The sequence below is a fragment of the Babylonia areolata genome, chromosome 14 (assembly GCF_041734735.1).
Source record: "Babylonia areolata isolate BAREFJ2019XMU chromosome 14, ASM4173473v1, whole genome shotgun sequence".
Taxonomy (NCBI): Eukaryota; Metazoa; Mollusca; class Gastropoda; order Neogastropoda; family Buccinidae; genus Babylonia; species Babylonia areolata.
The window spans coordinates 880,001-902,141 of NC_134889.1; the positions used below are offsets into that span (position 1 = coordinate 880,001).

Here is a 22,141-nt window from a genome sequence, read left to right on the forward strand (position 1 = left end):
AATACAAACACAAATCTTAATTCAACTTTACAGCAGTCACACACACACAAAACTAATGATAAAAAAGAAGAATAAACCTGGTGACAGAAAGAAAAACAAAACAAAAAACAATGGTCAGGGTACTATACAAATTCAGGTTTGTTTCAACTGATGCATGCACATGATACAGCAAAACACGCTCACACAAACAACACACACACACAAACACACACACACACAAACAAACAATACACACACACACACACACTAAATCTACAACTGACCGTTTGTCCCTCCAGTGGTAGCAGATAGGCCAACTTAGCTTGCATGGCCTGTACAGGTAGAGACAGGAAATTCTCCCTGCACACAAACCCCACACCCCACACATCAAACAATAACAATAATGAGAAGAAGACTGATAATAATAATAATAATAAAATAAGAATAAGTACTAATAATAATTCTCCACACAATGACTAGTGTCCATCATAAATTGGTACAAACCTATGGCCTCCAAAATGAAACAAAAGCTTCGTTATCTTCATGGCCGACATGACCATGACACAACAGAAATAACAAAAGGCTGTATAGGGTTTCACCAGCAATGGGTGTCCCATACTGACATCAAAAAGGGCTGTATAGGGTTATAACCAGTGTCCCATACTGACATCAAAAAGGGCTGTACAGGGTTATAACCAGTGTCCCATACTGACATCAAAAAGGGCTGTACAGGGTTATAACCAGTGTCCCATACTGACATCAAAAAGGGCTGTACAGGGTTATAACCAGTGTCCCATACTGACATCAAAAAGGGCTGTACAGGGTTATAACCAGTGTCCCATACTGACATCAAAAAGGGCTGTACAGGCTTATAACCAGTGTCCCATACTGAGATCAAAAAGGGCTGTATAGGGTTATAACCAGTGTCCCATATTGACATCAAAAAGGGATGTATAGGGTTATAACCAGTGTCCCATACTGACATCAAAAAGGAATGTATAGGGTTATAACCAGTGTCCCATACTGACATCAAAAAGGGCTGTACAGGGTTATAACCAGTGTCCCATACTGAGATCAAAAAGGGCTGTATAGGGTTATAACCAGTGTCCCATACTGAGATCAAAAAGGGCTGTATAGGGTTATAACCAGTGTCCCATACTGAGATCAAAAAGGGCTGTACAGGGTTATAACCAGTGTCCCATACTGACATCAAAAAGGGCTGTACAGGGTTATAACCAGTGTCCCATACTGACATCAAAAAGGGCTGTACAGGGTTATAACCAGTGTCCCATACTGACATCAAAAAGGGCTGTACAGGGTTATAACCAGTGTCCCATACTGACATCAAAAAGGGCTGTACAGGCTTATAACCAGTGTCCCATACTGACATCAAAAAGGGCTGTACAGGCTTATAACCAGTGTCCCATACTGAGATCAAAAAGGGCTGTATAGGGTTATAACTAGTGTCCCATACTGACATCAAAAAGGGCTGTACAGGGTTATAACCAGTGTCCCATACTGACATCAAAAAGGGCTGTATAGGGTTATAACCAGTGTCCCATACTGACATCAAAAAGGGCTGTATAGGGTTATAACCAGTGTCCCATACTGACATCAAAAAGGGCTGTATAGGGTTATAACCAGTGTCCCATACTGACATCAAAAAGGGCTGTACAGGGTTATAACCAGTGTCCCATACTGACATCAAAAAGGGATGTATAGGGTTACAACCAGTGTCCCATACTGACATCAAAAAGGGCTGTACAGGGTTATAACCAGTGTCCCATACTGACATCAAAAAGGGCTGTACAGGCTTATAACCAGTGTCCCATACTGAGATCAAAAAGGGCTGTATAGGGTTATAACCAGTGTCCCATATTGACATCAAAAAGGGATGTATAGGGTTATAACCAGTGTCCCATACTGACATCAAAAAGGGCTGTATAGGGTTATAACCAGTGTCCCATACTGACATCAAAAAGGGCTGTACAGTGTTATAACCAGTGTCCCATACTGAGATCAAAAAGGGCTGTATAGGGTTATAACCAGTGTCCCATACTGAGATCAAAAAGGGCTGTATAGGGTTATAACCAGTGTCCCATACTGAGATCAAAAAGGGCTGTACAGGGTTATAACTAGTGTCCCATACTGACATCAAAAAGGGCTGTACAGGGTTATAACCAGTGTCCCATACTGACATCAAAAAGGGCTGTACAGGGTTATAACCAGTGTCCCATACTGACATCAAAAAGGGATGTATAGGGTTACAACCAGTGTCCCATACTGACATCAAAAAGGGCTGTACAGGGTTATAACCAGTGTCCCATACTGACATCAAAAAGGGCTGTATAGGGTTATAACCAGTGTCCCATACTGACATCAAAAAGGGCTGTATAGGGTTATAACCAGTGTCCCATACTGACATCAAAAAGGGATGTATAGGGTTACAACCAGTGTCCCATACTGACATCAAAAAGGGCTGTACAGGGTTATAACTAGTGTCCCATACTGACATCAAAAAGGGCTGTATAGGGTTATAACCAGTGTCCCATACTGACATCAAAAAGGGATGTATAGGGTTACAACCAGTGTCCCATACTGACATCAAAAAGGGCTGTACAGGGTTATAACCAGTGTCCCATACTGACATCAAAAAGGGCTGTATAGGGTTATAACCAGTGTCCCATACTGACATCAAAAAGGGCTGTACAGGGTTATAACCAGTGTCCCATACTGACATCAAAAAGGGCTGTACAGGGTTATAACCAGTGTCCCATACTGACATCAAAAAGGGATGTATAGGGTTATAACCAGTGTCCCATACTCACATCAAAAAGCAGATAGTAGCAGGGTCCACTGGAACACTGTTTCCATAATCCACATAGTACACCTGGAACACACAGCATCATCAGCATGAAACCTGGTCACTGATTCACAACTCTGAGTGTGTATCCACATAGTACACCTGGAACACAGGATCATCAACATGAAACCTGGTCACTGATTCACAACTCTGAGTGTATCCACATAGTACACCTGGAACACACAGCATCATCAGCATGAAACCTGGTCACTGATTCACAACTCTGAGTGTGTATCCACATAGTAACCTGGAACACAGCATCATCAGCATGAAACCTGGTCACTGAGTCACAACTCTCAGTGTGTATCCACATAGTACACCTGGAACACAGCATCATCAGCATGAAACCTGGTCACTGAGTCACAACTCTCAGTGTGTATCCACATAGTACACCTGGAACACAGCATCATCAGCATGAAACCTGGTCACTGATTCACAACTCTCAGTGTGTATCAACATAGTACACCTGGAACACAGCATCATCAGCATGAAACCTGGTCACTGAGTCACAACTCTCAGTGTGTATCCACATAGTACACCTGGAACACAGCATCATCAGCATGAAACCTGGTCACTGAGTCACAACTCTCAGTGTGTATCCACATAGTACACCTGGAACACAGCATCATCAACGTGAAACCTGGTCACTGAGTCACAACTCTCAGTGTGTATCCACATAGTACACCTGGAACACAGCATCATCAGCATGAAACCTGGTCACTGAGTCACAACTCAGTGTGTATCCACATAGTACACCTGGAACACAGCATCATCAGCATGAAACCTGGTCACTGAGTCACAACTCTCAGTGTGTATCAACATAGTACACCTGGAACACAGCATCATCAGCATGAAACCTGGTCACTGAGTCACAACTCTGTGTATCCACATAGTACACCTGGAACATAGAAACATCAACGTGAAACCTGGTCACTGATTCACAACTCTGTGTGTGTGTGTGTGTGTGTGTGTGTGGAACCTGCAGGAACCTCAACATTAAATCTGGTCACCTGGTCCAGACAGCTGATGTGAGGTGAGCAGAAAAGGAAGGTGGCAGAATGCTGCCAACACAGTGTCTGTGAGGGTGTGGGTTTGAATCCCACTCTCCCCCTTTCTCCAAAGTTGGACTGGAGAATCAAACTGAGCATCTAGTCATTCAGATAAGACCATAAACCTAGGTCCTGTATGCAGCACACACTCTACACTTTGAAAACAACCCGTGGCAACATAAGCCTTGTCCTCTGGCAACATTCTGAAGACAAAAAATCCACTCTGATAGGTACACAAATATGTCAACATGCACTCAAGGCCTGACTAGGCTGGTTAGGTTGTGCTTCTGGTCAGGCATCCACCTTGTACATGTGGTGCAGAGTATATGGATATATGGGAAGGCAGTGACGTCTCCTGAAGAAAGTGGAAGTGAAAACAGGGCTCACCAGGACTTTTCCCTGGGAGGTGCCGGTGATGATGGCGCGGTGCCAGTTGTCGTCCTCATACAGCGCGGCACACACCTGGCCGTGAACCATCAGATGGGGGGGCATCCGGTACTTGGCGGCATTCACGGAGTACTCCTCCCTGCACACAGCACACACAGACATGTAGACACAAATACAACACACACACACAGACATGTAGACACAAATACAACACACACACACACACACACACACACAGGTAGACACAAATACAACACACACACACACACACAGACATGTAGACACAAATACAACACACACACACAGACATGCAGACACAAATACAACACACACACACAGACATGTAGACACAAATACAACACACACACATACATAAACAGAACACACACATACACAAATAGTACACACACACACATACACAAATAGAACACACACACATACATAAACCAAACACACACACACACATACACAAACACACACATACACAAATAGAATACACACACACATACACAAATAGAACAGTACACATACACATACACAAACAGAACACACACACACATGAATAGAACACACACACACATGTATATACAAACAGAACACACACACACACACACACACACACACACACACATGCATGCACACACACACTCACACACACACACACACACAACATTCATACACACATACACAAACAGGAAAGCACACATACACATTACACATATACCATACAGGTACTCACACAGATTCACAGACACACACACAGGGGCATACACACACACAGGCACACACACACAGAGGCATACACACACACATACACACACACACATTACACATATTTTGTATTTTGTATTCCTTTTTATCACAACAGATTTCTCTGTGTGAAATTCGAGCTGCTCTCCCCAGGGAGAGCGCATTGCTACACTACAGCGCCACCCTTTTTTTTTTGTATTTTTTCCTGCGTGCAGTTTTATTTGTTTTTCCTATCTAAGTGGATTTTTCTACAGAATTTTGCCAGGAACAACCCTTTTGTTGCCATGGGTTATTTTACATGCGCTAAGTGCATGCTGCACACGGGACCTTGGTTTATCGTCTCATCCGAATGACTAGCATCCAGACTACCACTCAAGGTCTAATGGAGGGGGAGAAAATATTGGCGGCTGAGCCGTGATTCGAACCAGCGCCCTCAGATTCTCTCGCTTCCTAGGCGGACGCGTTACCTCTAGGCCATCACTCCACTCCACTACCATACAGGTACTCACACAGATTCACACACACACACACAGGGGCATACACACACACAGGCACACACACACAGAGGCATACACACACACACACACACAATGAAAATGTGGCACTCTTGATAAAAGAAAATAGGACACTGTTAGGAAGTAAAATGCTACAAAACAGACTCCTACTGAAGTGGCACCCTTTGTAACAAAGTGGTGCACCGTAACATGTGACACATGTGTAACATTTCCTAGAGACATCCCTTTTAACAAAGTGAAGTACCATTACAGTGTGACACTGCTCAACATTTCCTTCCATGAAAAACCCCACTTCCACAACTTCCTCAGCAACCAGGAAGGTTGTTTTCGTTTTTCCTTTTGTTCCCAAGGGGCAGAAACATGTCTAGATAGAATTCAAATAACTTGTGGCTTCACTGTCTACACTCTGATAGTCTGACATGTACTGATACAATCCAAGTAATGTGTGGCTTTACTGTCTACACTGATAGTCTGATATGTACTGATACAATCCAAATTATGTGTGGCTTTACTGTCTACACTCTGATAGTCTGACATGTACTGATACAATCCAAGTAATGTGTGGCTTTACTGTCTACACTGATAGTCTGATATGTACTGATACAATCCAAATTATGTGTGGCTTTACTGTCTACACTGATAGTCTGATATGCTCTTGATAGTCTGACATGTACTGATACAATCCAAGTAATGTGTGGCTTTACTGTCTACACTGATAGTCTGATATGTACTGATACAATCCAAATTATGTGTGGCTTTACTGTCTACACTGATAGTCTGATATGTACTGATACAATCCAAATAACTTGTGGCTTCACTGTCTACACTCCGATAGTCTGACATGTACTGATACAATCCATATAATGTGTGGCTTCACTGTCTACACTCCGATAGTCTGACATGTACTGATACAATCCAAGTAATGTGTGGCTTCACTGTCTACACTCACAGTCTGCATTAATTTTCTGGTGTCTTGAGGACAAGAAGATAATAAAACAAATAAAAAATATTTGTCCCCCCAAATTTCTACTTGCTCTCAGCATACATGTTGTCAAATTCAGCACTCGTTGCCAGAATCAGCACATTCCCTATACCAGCACACATGCTGCCAAAATCAGCACGTTCCCTATACCAGCACACATGTTGCCAAAATCAGCATGTTCCCTATGCCAGCACACATGTTGCCAAAATCAGCATGTTCCCTATGCCAGCACACATGTTGCCAAAATCAGCACATTCCCTATACCAGCTCACATGTTGCCAAAATCAGCACGTTCCCTATGCCAGCCACAAGTTGCCAAAATCAGCACATGTTGCCAAAATCAGCATATATTCCCATTACCAACACAATTGTCACCTACCACAGCACACATTGCCTAAAGCAGCACACACAGCCTTAAGCAGCACATAATTGTGTTGCCAAAATCAGCACAGTCCCTAAACAAGCACAAATGTTGCCTAAAGCAGCACACAGTCACCTAAAGCAGTACATAAGTTCCCCCAAATCAGCACAAAAGCTGCCTACTCACTCCAGACAGTCCATGAGGTCGTCCAGGCAGCCAATGGTGGATCGGTTTTGAACCCAGAACAGGTTGGGGCTGACCACGTTGGACACGTGCACCTCGCAGCCCCCGCCCTTCTCCATCCCCTTCAGGGCAGCCGGGGGATAGCACAGCCCAGGGCCCACCACTCCAGGGGGCACGCTCTGCTGCTTCACCTGCACAGCCTGCAACATGGCCTCCCCTGCAGGTAACAACCATCATGACAACCTTTATACTCTTCTGCTTCACCTGCAACATGGCCTCCCCTGCAGGTAACTACCATCATGACAAACTTTATACTCTTCTGCTTCACCTACAACAGGGCCTCCCCTGCAGGTAACTACCATCATGACAACCTTTATACTCTTCTGCTTCACCTGCAACATGGCCTCCCCTGCAGGTAACTACCATCATGACAACCTTTATACTCTTCTGCTTCACCTACAACATGGCCTCCCCTGCAGGTAACTACCATCATGACAACCTTCATACTCTTCTGCTTCACCTACAACATGGCCTCCCCTGCAGGTAACTACCATCATGACAACCTTCATACTCTTCTGCTTCACCTACAACAGGGCCTCCCCTGCAGGTAACTACCATCATGACAAACTTTATACTCTTCTGCTTCACCTACAACAGGGCCTCCCCTGCAGGTAACTACCATCATGACAACCTTTATACTCTTCTGCTTCACCTACAACATGGCCTCCCCTGCAGGTAACTACCATCATGACAACCTTTATACTCTTCTGCTTCACCTGTGTGTGTGTGTGTGTGTGTGTGTGTGTGTGTGTGTGTGCGCGCGTGCGTGTGTGTGTACATGTACACATTCCAAGTTCAATATCCAACCTTTTTCTCCATGCACAGGCAAAGTCTTGAAAGCATGTATGTAATCAATGAAAAGAATAAGGCAGTAACAACTCCAGTCTGTCAGCAGTGGAGAAGAGGAATTAATCCTACCCCCTGTGCTCCACACCCTAACACAATCACTCTGTTCACCGCAGATCCTTTTCATCACTGCCCACAGCTACTGCACTGTGGACAGGAAACTGACAGCAATGATCCTACATTATATAGTGCTCTCAACCAGCACATAGCATTTTGCAGCAATACGACTGACGCAATTACAACATAAACACACCACTACAAACACCACACACACACACACAGCCACCTGACCCCTTACAGACAGCCCAGACAAAGACACTAACAACCCAGTGACCAGACCAGCACAGCACGTAACTCACATGATGCGGGTGGGGCTTGTACTCGTCCTTCAGGAGGTCAAATCTTCGTATGTCTAGGCCCGGCTTGTGCACCCCCACCAGGCGTGTCGATTCTGGTGACATACCTTCTACATACATGCTCTGTAAACATCACCTTCACACATACCTTCTACATACATGCTCTGTAAACATCACCTTCACACATACCTTCTACATACATGCCCTGTAAACATCAGCTTCACACATACCTTCTACATACATGCCCTGTAAACATCCAGCTTCACACATACCTTCTACATACATGCTCTGTAAACATCAGCTTCACACATACCTTCTACATACATGCTCTGTAAACATCCAGCTTCACACATACCTTCTACATACATGCTCTGTAAACATCCAGCTTCACACATACCTTCTACATACATGCTCTGTAAACATCCAGCTTCACACATACCTTCTACATACATGCTCTGTAAACATCCAGCTTCACACATACATGGCTCTGAATACATCCAGCTTCACACATACATGGCTCTGCACACGGCACCTCAGTTTATCATCTCATCCAAATGACTAGCTTCCAGACCACCAATCAACATCTAACAGAGAAGGAGAAACTTCGCCCAGTGTGGCATTCCATTCCGTACCCTGACATTCTATCGCTGCCCAGGCAGACGCATTACCACTTGGCCACCACACCACACTCACTCTTCTGACAGCCACAGTGCCAGTGAAGCAGTGAGTCAGGAGGGACACACTAGGTCACCACACCACACTCACAGGGAAAACTGACAGCCACAGTGCCAGTGAAGCAGTGAGTCAGGAGGGACACAGTGGGTCACCACACCACACTCACAGGGAAAACTGACAGCCACAGTGCCAGTGAAGCAGTGAGTCAGGAGGGACACACTGGGTCACCACACAACACTCACAGGGAAAACTGACAGCCACAGTGCCAGTGAAGCAGTGAGTCAGGAGGGACACAGTGGGTCACCACACAACACTCACAGGGAAAACTGACAGCCACAGTGCCAGTGAAGCAGTGAGTCAGGAGGGACACACTGGGTCACCACACCACACTCACAGGGAAAACTGACAGCCACAGTGCCAGTGAAGCAGTGAGTCAGGAGGGACACACTGGGTCACCACACAACACTCACAGGGAAAACTGACAGCCACAGTGCCAGTGAAGCAGTGAGTCAGGAGGGACACACTGGGTCACCACACCACACTCACTCTTCTGACAGCCACAGTGCCAGTGAAGCAGTGAGTCAGGAGAGAGTCAGGAGGGACACAGTGGGTCACCACACAACACTCACAGGGAAAACTGACAGCCACAGTGCCAGTGAAGCAGTGAGTCAGGAGGGACACACTGGGTCACCACACCACACTCACAGGGAAAACTGACAGCCACAGTGCCAGTGAAGCAGTGAGTCAGGAGGGACACACTGGGTCACCACACCACACTCACAGGGAAAACTGACAGCCACAGTGCCAGTGAAGCAGTGAGTCAGGAGGGACACACTGGGTCACCACACCACACTCACTCTTCTGACAGCCACAGTGCCAGTGAAGCAGTGAGTCAGGAGGGACACAGTGGGTCACCACACCACACTCACAGGGAAAACTGACAGCCACAGTGCCAGTGAAGCAGTGAGTCAGGAGGGACACACTGGGTCACCACACCACACTCACAGGGAAAACTGACAGCCACAGTGCCAGTGAAGCAGTGAGTCAGGAGGGACACACACCCCACCATGTGAGCAGCCTACCTTTGCCGTTGTACTTGAGAACCAGCACGTCCTGCTCGGCCAGAAAGAACAGCAGGCTGACCATGTCTGGCTGACCGTAAGCCTGGGGGTCCAACAGGCGCCCCGTCATCTCCTGCACACACACACACAGCTGTCATCTCCTGCACACACACACAGCTGTCATCTCCTGCACACACACACAGCTGTCATCTTCTGCACACACACACACAGCTGTCATCTCCTGCACACACACACACACAGCTGTCATCTCCTGCACACACACACACACACACACAGCTGTCATCTTCTGCACACACACACACAGCTGTCATCTTCTGCACACACACATACACACACACAGCTGTCATCTTCTGCACACACACACACAGCTGTCATCTCCTGCACACACACACACACACAGCTGTCATCTTCTGCACACACACACACAGCTGTCATCTTCTGCACACACACATACACACACACAGCTGTCATCTTCTGCACACACACACACAGCTGTCATCTTCTGCACACACACATACAGCTATCATCTCCTGCACACACACACAGCTGTCATCTCCTGCACACACACACACAGCTGTCATCTCTCCACACACACACACACACAGCTGTCATCTTCTGCACACACACACACACAGCTGTCATCTTCTGCACACACACACAGCTATCATCTCCTGCACACACACACAGCTATCATCTCCTGCACACACACACAGCTGTCATCTCCTGCACACACACACACAGCTGTCATCTCTGCACACACACACACACACAGCTGTCATCTTCTGCACACACACACACAGCTGTCATCTTCTGCACACACACACACAGCTATCATCTCCTGCACACACACACACACACAGCTGCCATCTCCTGCACACACACACACAGCTGCCATCTTCTGCACACACACAGCTGTCATCTTCTGCACACACACACAGCTGTCATCTTCTGCACACACACACACACACACACAGAGCTGTCATCTTCTGCACGCACACACACACACACACACACAGCTGTCATCTTCTGCACACACACACACACACACAGCTGTCATCTTCTGCACACACACACACACACACACAGAGCTGTCATCTTCTGCACACACACACACACACACACACACACACACACACACACAGCTGTCATCATCTGCACACACACACACACACACACACACACACACACATCTCCTGTGCTTTTACACACATACATCAGTCAAATGGAACATTACAAATGAACAAATCAATGCCCATGCACTTCTAACAGAGGTAATCACAGCGACAAGCCCATCACTGCATATACACTGTCCATTCCTGTCTGGCCCCTAGAGCCAATGGTACATAGGGCTTGACACAATTCATTCAGCAAGAACATCACTTTCCCTCTGCTTCAACTGGTGCAGCTGTACTCACCTAGTACACCTGGTGCAGCTGTACTCACCCAGTACACCTGGTTCAACTGGTGCAGCTGTACTCACCTGGTACACCTGGTTGAACTGGTGCAGCTGTACTCACCTGGTGCACCTGGTTGAACTGGTGCAACCACACTCACCTGGTACTCCTGGTTGAACTGGTGTGGCTGTACTCAGCTGGTACACCTGATTGAACTGGTGCAGCCATACTCACCTGGTACACCTGGTTGAACTGATGCAGCTGTACTCACCTGGTCCACCTAGTTGAACTGGTGCAGCTGTACTCACCTGGTACACCTGATTGAACTGGTGCAGCCATACTCACCTGGTACACCTGATTGAACTGGTGCAGCCATACTCACCTGGTACACCTGGTTGAACTGGTGCAGCTGTACTCACCTGGTCCACCTAGTTGAACTGGCGCAACTGTACTCACCTGGTACACCTGGTTATACTGGTGCAGCTGTACTTACCTGGTTGAACTGGTGCAGCCGTACTCACCTGGTACACCTGGTTGAACTGGTGCAGCCGTACTCACCTGGTACACCTGGTTGAACTGGTGCAGCTGTACTCACCTGGTACACCTGGTTGAACTGGTGCAGCTGTACTCACCTGGTACACCTGGGTGAACTGGTGCAGCATGACGCCTTCCACATGGTGCTGCAGCACTTGACGCACACTCTCCTTGAACTGCTCCAGTGACCTGAAGGGCTTTTCACTGGCGCTTGACCCTGACCTTGGTGGTGCGGTGACCTTCTGTCTGGCGATCTGAGCGGCCATCTGCTGACTCCTGGAGGTAAGCTCTGCACACAGGACATGGGGACAGGGTGAGAGGGGGGAAGTCAGCACGGGAAAAGGCTACACAGAGAAAGGAGCATGTACAGAGGAAAATGTTATATGGGGGAAAATGCTGCATGGAGAAAAGGCTATGTGGGCAGAAAGGCTATAACGTATAAGGGGGAAAAGGCTAAAAGGGGCAAAGACTATAATGAATAAGAAGGAAATGGCTATGTGGGGGGAAGACTATAATGAATAAGGGGGAAAAGGCTATGCGAGGGGAAGGCTATAATGAATAAGGAGGAAATGGCTATGTGAGGGGAAGGCTATAATGAATAAGGGGGAAATGGCTATGTGAGGGGAAGGCTATAATGAATAAGGGGGAAATGGCTATGTGAGGGGAAGGCTATAATGAGATATAATGAATAAGGGGGAAAAGGCTATGCGAGGGGAAGGCTATAATGAATAAGGGGGAAAAGGCTATGTGAGGGGAAGGCTATAATGAATAAGGGGGAAAAGGCTGTGTGAGGGGAAGGCTATAATGAGATATAATGAATAAGGGGGAAAAGGCTATGCGAGGGGAAGGCTATAATGAATAAGGGGGAAATGGCTATGTGAGGGGAAGGCTATAATGAATAAGGGGGAAAAGGCTATGTGAGGGGAAGGCTATAATGAATAAGGGGGAAAAGGCTATGTGAGGGGAAGGCTATAATGAATAAGGGGGAAAAGGCTATGTGGGGGGAAGGCTATAATGAATAAGGGGGAAAAGGCTATGCGAGGGGAAGGCTATAATGAATAAGGGGGAAAAGGCTATGTGAGGGGAAGGCTATAATGAATAAGAAGGAAATGGCTATGTGAGGGGAAGGCTATAATGAATAAGGGGGAAAAGACTATGTGAGGGGAAGGCTATAATGAATAAGGAGGAAATGGCTGTGTGAGGGGAAGGCTATAATGAATAAGGGGGAAAAGGCTATGTGAGGGGAAGGCTATAATGAATAAGAAGGAAATGGCTATGTGAGGGGAAGGCTATAATGAATAAGGGGGAAAAGGCTATGTGAGGGGAAGGCTATAATGAATAAGAAGGAAATGGCTATGTGAGGGGAAGGCTATAATGAATAAGGGGGAAAAGACTATGTGAGGGGAAGGCTATAATGAATAAGGAGGAAATGGCTATGTGAGGGGAAGGCTATAATGAATAAGGAGGAAATGGCTGTGTGAGGGGAAGGCTATAATGAATAAGGAGGAAATGGCTATGTGAGGGGAAGGCTATAATGAATAAGGGGGAAAAGGCTGTGTGAGGGGAAGGCTATAATGAATAAGGAGGAAATGGCTATGTGAGGGGAAGGCTATAATGAATAAGGAGGAAATGGCTATGTGAGGGGAAGGCTACAATGAATAAGAAGGAAATGGCTGTGTGAGGGGAAGGCTATAATGAATAAGGGGGAAAAGGCTGTGTGAGGGGAAGGCTATAATGAATAAGGAGGAAATGGCTATGTGGGGGGAAAGGCTATAATGAATAAGGAGGAAATGGCTGTGTGAGGGGAAGGCTATAATGAATAAGGGGGAAAAGGCTATGTGAGGGGAAGGCTATGTGGGGGGAAAGGCTACAATGAATAAGGAGGAAAAGGCTGTGTGAGGGGAAGGCTATAATGAATAAGGAGGAAAAGGCTATAAGGGGGAAAAGGAAATATGGGGGAAAAGGTTATACATGTATATGGGGAGAAAGGCTGACAACTGCTGTGGTCTATTTCTCACAACAAAGGAAGACTTTATATATTCAATGCTTTTCTTTTTGCGTACCCTAAGGTCTAACATTATGTATATTTAGTTTTGTTTTGTTCTTAAAGGCGTGGAGGTGGAGGTGGAATCAAGGGCAGCTTGATCAGGGAGCAGAGACTGAGGGAGGCTGTACTCTTATGTGTGTTCACTGGTGGTTTCATTTCTTTCTTTACAGATTGCTTCTTTCACTTCAGTCACTCTTTTGGGTGAGGGATGGAAAAAAAAAAGCATTTTATATATATATACTGAGAGAGAGAGAGAGAGGGAGAGAGAGAGAGAGACAATGTTACTGGTCTACTAGTATTACCCTCATAAAGAATCTGCCATTGTAGCAATAATAATAATCTGATTTTATACTGTGCCTAATCCCTGAACAGGATTATAGGCACTTTACACTACAGTATTGGGTAAACAATAACACACTCAAACACAAATTGTTACACAAAGAAAAAAGATAGTTCACATCTGTGAAGCCCTTTCAGTATCATGAATCAAAACATTAACAAAGAATGTCCATACAGCATAATAAAGGTGGTTTCAGAAAGCAATGTGAATTTTATCAAAGTAATCATTCTTTCAAAAACTGACATGGATTCCATGCATGCACACTGTGAACACAGTAAATCATGTCCACAAACTTTATTTATTTCAATCAATAAAGCCAAGAAAAATAAACAAATTAATAAATTATGTAAAATAATCATTTGATAAAGCAAAGCAGCTTATAAACTAAATTCATAAACGTAAAATGAACACTGGATAAAACAAAGCAAAACAACACAAAGTAAAATAAACAATAAATTTGATAAAACAAAGCAGAACAAAGGTTAACAGAAGTAAGCAGAGTGAACAGAGGGATGGATGATAATGCTGTCGGTCATTCTGCTTCCTCACAGAATTTCACAGAACTGAACAAATATTGGCTGCTCTGTACAAGTTCTGCTTTGGGAGCATTCAACACAAAAGTATAACTCAGCACCACATTTCAGAAAACAAACACAGGACTTCATCTCCTACATCAAGGAGGGAATACTGGACTATTTGCTGGAAGGCATCCAGTCAATAACAATCATCACAAGATGGCTCATCTGATCCCACCGTGTATAATGAACACACTACAGGACTGAGGAGCACAAGGGTGGGTCTTGCCAACTGCACTGTTCACGCTTTACACTGATGACCTTTTCAACTTACAGGTGTCTTGCCAACTGCACTGTTCACACTTTACACTGACTTTTCAACTTACAGATGTGTCTTGCCAACTGCACTGTTCACACTTTACACTGACTTTTCAACTTGCAGGTGTGTCTTGCCAACTGCACTGTTCACACTTTGCACTGACTTTTCAACTTGCAGTTGTGACAAACAGTGACTGAACACAGGGGATCTATTGTGACAAACAGCGACTGAACACAGGGGATCTATCGTGACAAACAGTAACTGAACACAGGGGATCTATAGTGACAAACAGTAACTGAACACAGGGGATCTATAGTGACAAACAGTAACTGAACACAGGGGATCTATAGTGACAAACAGTAACTGAACACAGGGGATCTATAGTGACAAACAGCAACTGAACACGGGGATCTATAGTGACAAACAGTAACTGAACATGGGGATCTATAGTGACAAACAGTAACTGAACACAGAGGATCTATAGTGACAAACAGTAACTGAACACAGGGGATCTATAGTGACAAACAGTAACTGAACACGGGGATCTATAGTGACAAACAGTAACTGAACACAGGGGATCTATAGTGACAAACAGTAACTGAACATGGGGATCTATAGTGACAAACAGTAACTGAACACAGAGGATCTATAGTGACAAACAGTAACTGAACACAGGGGATCTATAGTGACAAACAGTAACTGAACACAGGGGATCTATAGTGACAAACAGTAACTGAACACAGGGGATCTATAGTGACAAACAGTAACTGAACACGGGGATCTATAGTGACAAACAGTAACTGAACACAGGGGATCTATAGTGACAAACAGTAACTGAACATGGGGATCTATAGTGACAAACAGTAACTGAACACAGGGGATCTATAGTGACAAACAGTAACTGAACACAGGGGATCTATCGTGACAAACAGTAACTGAACACAGGGGATCTATAGTGACAAACAGTAACTGAACACAGGGGATCTATCATGACAAACAGTAACTGAACACAATGCAAAGCAACGTGAAAGCCAACACATGATGGAAGAGGAACAAGGCAACAAAGACCAACACAGGCAACCTCACCCTCCTCACACAACATGAGGCAATCACATAAATCTGAAACAAAAGCTGGATTTCATTCACAGCTATCACCACAACTCCCAACTGTTCCTATTCCTACTTATCACATGGAAATATTTCCAAACATCTTGCTCAATCGATCAGTGCCAGACAATTACATTTTCTTCTCATATGTAATTAAACATGACAAGTATCTTGGCAGAGGTGGGAGTTTTTAATTACTGAAAACACTGCAGCTGGGGTCCTGGAGCTGATGAACTGAACTTTGAAGTGACTGTCTTAAACCCAAAACAAAGTAATATACAGATTTCTTTTTTTTCTTTTTTGGTGTTGCAAAAATGCCAACAAGGAATTCTCTAAACTACCGACAGACAGACAGGCCGGCAGACAGGCCAGACAGGTGAACAGACAGGCCAGACAGGTGAACAGACAGGCCAGACAGGTGAACAGACAGGCCAACAGACAGGTGGACAGACAGGCCATGCAGACAGACGCACACAGACAAGTGGCCAGACAGGTGGTCAGACAGGCAGTCTCACCCCCAGGATCCTCCCTTGGCACAGACACGTCGGACAAGAGCCAGTCCCCGTTCTCATAGGGTCGCTCGATACGCACCAAGTGAGGCATCTCCGAGACAAACTCTATCACACTGTGGAACCCATGCTCCTTCATCGGTAAGTCCTGATGGAACATTTGCTGCAAGAGATCACAATAAATAAATTACAGAACAATGCCTTAGTGTTCAGAGTAAGGCTTTCTTATCTAGTCCTCTTTTCTTGTCTTTCCCTACTGACCCATCTTTACCCCCACGCTGTTCATCCCCAGTCCCCCGTGCACAGCCACACGCATTCATCTGTCACAGTCTCAGTGTCGGCCATCGACAGGAAACTATCCATGCTAAGTCATCAGGAGGCCACACAACAGATGAGAGGTCGTAGCCTATTCTGTTTATTGATCATGTACAACTCCCTGCATTCTCTCACTCACACACTGAAAAAGTACTGAAATTTTTTAAAATATTTTTTTAATATATATATATATATATATATATATATGAATATATATATACAGACACATACATGCATACACACACACATACATAAAACACAAGAGGAAACAATGAGGGGGGAAAGACAATGACAACTTAGGTTGCTACAGGGCCTTGGGCCTGAAGGCCTGAGTGCAGCTCTGCATGCAGTTGTGCCTCAACCGTTAGGGCCAAAATTCTGTTCTCCTCCTTTCTTCTCTCTCTCTCTCTCTCCACGCTGCGCACCTCCCCACATGTCAACAACAGCCAGACTAACGACTGATGGACATTGCAGGAAGAAGACAGGCAATTTTCCTTTTTTCCTCTTCTTTTTACCCCTCCCTACCTAGTACCTACCATCAAATAAAAAACGAGAGAAAGAAGAAAAATCCCGATGCAAGTTGTGAATTTCTAATTGTTAGCGATATATCAGTGCGCAACTTTACAACAACATCTTTTTGGTTAGCTTCGAATCAACTTACTTTGTACATCACAGGCAGTCGTTTGGCCCACAGGCCCTTTGGAGCTCTGCTCAGCACCTGCACATACACACACACAGTGACACACATACACACACACACAGTGACACACATACACACACACAGTGACACACATACACACACACACACAGTGACACACATACACATACACACACACAGTGACACACATACACACACACAGTGACACACATACACACACACAGTGACACACATACACATACACACATAAGTCACACACACAGTGACACACATACACATACACACACATAAGTCACACATACATACACACACACACATACAGTGACACACACACAGTGACACAACACACACACACACAGTGACACACATACACACACACAGTGACACACATACACACACACACAGTGACACACATACACACACACACACAGTGACACACATACACACACAGTACACATACACACACACAGTGACACACATACACACACACACAGTGACACACATACACACACACAGTGACACACATACACACACACACAGTGACACACATACACACACACAGTGACACACATACACACACACAGTGACACACATACACACACACACACAGTGACACACATACACATACACACACACAGTGACACACATACACACACACAGTGACACACATACACATACACACATAAGTCACACACACAGTGACACACATACACATACACACACATAAGTCACACATACATACACACACACACATACAGTGACACACACACAGTGACACAACACACACGCACACACACAATATACAGTTTATACACAAGCAACTTTAGAGACCAGTTTCTGTCACACTCACACAAACACACCATCTTTATCAAACATAAACCACTTGTCACATACATCCTAAACATCCTTATCATTAAGTGTGCCTGGGTCAGAAATAGCTTACAGGATAGTACTTAAAAAAAAAAAATTATAATAAATGTTTATATTCAAAATCATACTGACAGTCATAAAATAAACATTAAAAAATACACAAATCAGGTAATTCAACCTAGCTTTCAAAAGTTTCATGAAGTACACATTACTTGTCTGCAGATGAATTCACAAGCATGCACATTATATCCACCCACACACATGCCTATTCGCAGATGCAAAATTACATAAGCAATGTATAAATCTAAAGCAAATACATTTAAAGCTGATCGTGTTTATATGTGTTTATATGTCTGGCACACATCTGCACAATAAGTAATACAATACAAAAGGCCATTCTGTTAATCAATGTAATTTCTTTTCAGTAATTTTTCAAATCCCATCACCCTTCCAAGGTCTGGAGTGATGATTTTTTTTTTTTCAATGTAAAAAAAAACTGATTAATGAAGAAAGTGCCCTTGACCAATTTTCTTTAATCAAAAAGGTTTTTTTTCAAAATTCTAAATGCCATGAATATTTTACATGAAATAAGATCATGCACACAACACCAATGAATTTCAGCAGACTGAATAAACTCATTTGCTTTCACTGACTCCAGTGATATGCTCCTTGGTGGGGATTTTGAGAACGTTCCAACCTTATATAAGTTATTATTCTCAAACTATTCCACTGACAACATGAGATACATAAAGGAAACAAATTATAAATACACATGCAGCATGGCAGTTTGACCATTGCACATTTGAATCTGACACACCTCAATCTGTCAGCACAATGTACATTCTGACATACATGTATCAAAGTTCAACACACACTCTTTTACCTGTCTCACTTTATCCTGCACACCCTTGTTTATACTGCAGTCATCTTCACTTGAAAAGTGGACACAGTCATTTGGCTTTTCATGTGCTTGACTGGTCCAGTCTGAGTCTGAGTCATGTTGTGAATGAAAGTCCATATACTGGTCATTTGCTGCCAATCCTGTTCACATGCAACAGAAATTGAACAGAAATTTCAGTTATGAATATATCAGTTATCATAAATAATTATGTGTGTGTTATTTCTCTTCCCATCTTGATATTTTAGCGATTACATGCTACACTGACAGGACTTTGGTTCATCGTCCCATCCCACCGACTAACATACAGATCACCACCAATGTCAAGTGGAGGGGAAGAAAATCATGGCGAGAGTAGGGTTCTATCCCACACAATATATCCTCTGGCTCCCTATGTGGATGTGTTACCACTAGGCCACCATTCGACTAAACACTCAGGCTTTGGTTTGGGGTCGGTCTTCAGTTACTGATGCATTGAAATTTGTCATGACACATCAATGTAATAGCAACCCAGTTGCCCTACTTAAAATCTAATCAATATTTTTAAAAAGCCAGTCATGCCAAAAGGTCTTCTGTAGGTTTCTATCAATCTCAAGCAAAATAACTGTGACTAAAACCTCCTCCATTTTTTTTTATTTTTTAACTCCACTGCAATTTGATGTCAGGCAGTTAACACAATGAAAAAAAAAATGTAACACTTCTGCCACGCCAGGTCAAATTAGTATCATTACCCTTCATGTACACAATCAAACCTTTACTCTGATTAACTACAACATATCAGCTTTCTTAACAAAAAACAAAATAAAACAAAACAAATTAAAGGCCTGAGTGACACAGAGAAAGGAAAAAGAAAAAAGGCAGGAAAGAAATGTGGATATAGCATTGAAAACAACAAAAATAACTCATTGAGTATATCTGTCTCAAATCATCTAATAGTAATAGAGTAATAGTAATACTGATCAAAATAATACAAAGTGGACTCATTCTTTTGAGATCTACATATGAGGTATATACCAAACTGTTGGAGGTACAGGTCTTGTATCTTTTACCATGCACATTACCCGATACACTGAAACAAAAGCTTTTATCTCATGAAAATTGAAATGGTTCATGTTCTTTGCTAAATAATATGTATGTAATAATATGTATACACAAAGCAAGAGACTCAGAGACAGAGACATACAGCCACAGACTGACAGAGAGAGGGAGAGAGAATAAACCTGAAAAGAACTTCTGTTGAAGAAGAATCAAAATGAACGTGAAAAGTAATGTATCATATTCTAAACAAACGGTTACCTGGTTGAGTGCTGTCATGAAATCCAGAGCCACTGGTTTGTCTCTGAACACCTCCACCCCCCCTTCGTTTACCTCTCCCACGCAGCACCCCTTTCTGACCTTGGCCTCTGCCACTTGTCGACCACTGGCCACTTTTGCCTGTCTCCACATTGTTTGATGTGCACTGATCTGAATCCAATATTTTCTGCACTTTTATTATCTCACTGGAGGTACAGTTACTGTCAGTTTGATGAAAATTCTCATATGCAGCATCAGCAACAGACATGTAAGGTGCAACTCCACTTTGAGCTCTTGATCCAACTGATGACTGTTGTTGTGGTGGTAATGGAAATAGTGGCTGTCGTGAATGCCTTGGTTCTGGCCCAAGCAAACTCAACAAGGGTCTGCCCGCTGGTTGTGCATTGCTTGGGCTGGCGAACGGTCGTGGGTATCCTCTTTGTGGGACTCTCCCACCTCTTGTGTTTCCACCACCACCTCTTTTGCCTCTGTTGCTGTATGACTGTAAGTTTTGTCGTGTCAATGGTTTTTTATTTGATTTTCGTTTTTGGGGGGCAGATTTTTGTCTGGCCACCAATTTCTCAATGTGGATTGTCGATTCATCTGATACCTGTTTCATCTTCTCCTCGCCATTTTGAGTTCTAAAAAACTGAACAACATCAGTCAGTGATTGAAGAAATGCACGTGCATTTTGAAAACCAAACTGCGCGAATGGCAGCTTTCGTCCTTCAAATTCAATAAAATCTTGCTCCAACTCAGCAACACTTAAACCATCTTTCACTGATATCAAAAGAGACCGAATTGTCTTCTTCGTTGTTTTCAGTTCCTCTTCCATTTTCTTGATTTGTTAGCTTTTTTTTTACGCTCAAAGATAATACAATGAAGAATAAGAAACTACAAAAGTATCATCAGTTTTCTCGAGCTGATGCACAGCTGAAAGCAACCTCAAAGTGAAAAGAAAAAAAACCCACACACACTGAACTGTACATGAGACACACAGCAAACACCGCTGCATGTGCGAAAGTTGAGCCTGAAATGTTGCGGGTTTCTTCACCGGAAGTTCATAAAAAACAAAATTCATAAACGAATCGAAATAAACTAAAACATTAGAAAGTGTTTTTTTAAACATTACTAGGCAATAGTAAATCTTTATGTTTATGTTCAATTAGATTGTTGTGAAATAGATATCTATATTTCAGGTTTCTTTTTAACAATCCAGACCAGATTATTTTTTTCGTGTGCAAAAATTGATCG

The 22,141-nt window shown here is 43.9% G+C and overlaps 1 protein-coding gene across 1 annotated transcript in view; it reads right to left on the minus strand.

The window, feature by feature from the left end:
• Window positions 1-21,918, minus strand: part of LOC143289713 (uncharacterized) — a 94,522-nt gene extending 72,604 nt beyond the window's left edge. Inside the window, exons 1-11 of the mRNA XM_076598777.1 lie at window positions 20,891-21,918; window positions 19,580-19,737; window positions 17,830-17,886; window positions 16,860-17,016; window positions 12,115-12,305; window positions 10,089-10,200; window positions 8,335-8,426; window positions 7,073-7,269; window positions 4,279-4,417; window positions 2,808-2,869; window positions 264-339 (exon numbers count right to left, since the gene is read on the minus strand). Of these exons, the coding sequence (XP_076454892.1) occupies window positions 264-339; window positions 2,808-2,869; window positions 4,279-4,417; window positions 7,073-7,269; window positions 8,335-8,426; window positions 10,089-10,200; window positions 12,115-12,305; window positions 16,860-17,016; window positions 17,830-17,886; window positions 19,580-19,737; window positions 20,891-21,722 (2,073 nt within the window). The 5' untranslated portion in view covers window positions 21,723-21,918. The remainder of the gene's footprint in view (window positions 1-263; window positions 340-2,807; window positions 2,870-4,278; window positions 4,418-7,072; window positions 7,270-8,334; window positions 8,427-10,088; window positions 10,201-12,114; window positions 12,306-16,859; window positions 17,017-17,829; window positions 17,887-19,579; window positions 19,738-20,890) is intronic.
• Window positions 21,919-22,141: the final 223 nt, after the last annotated feature.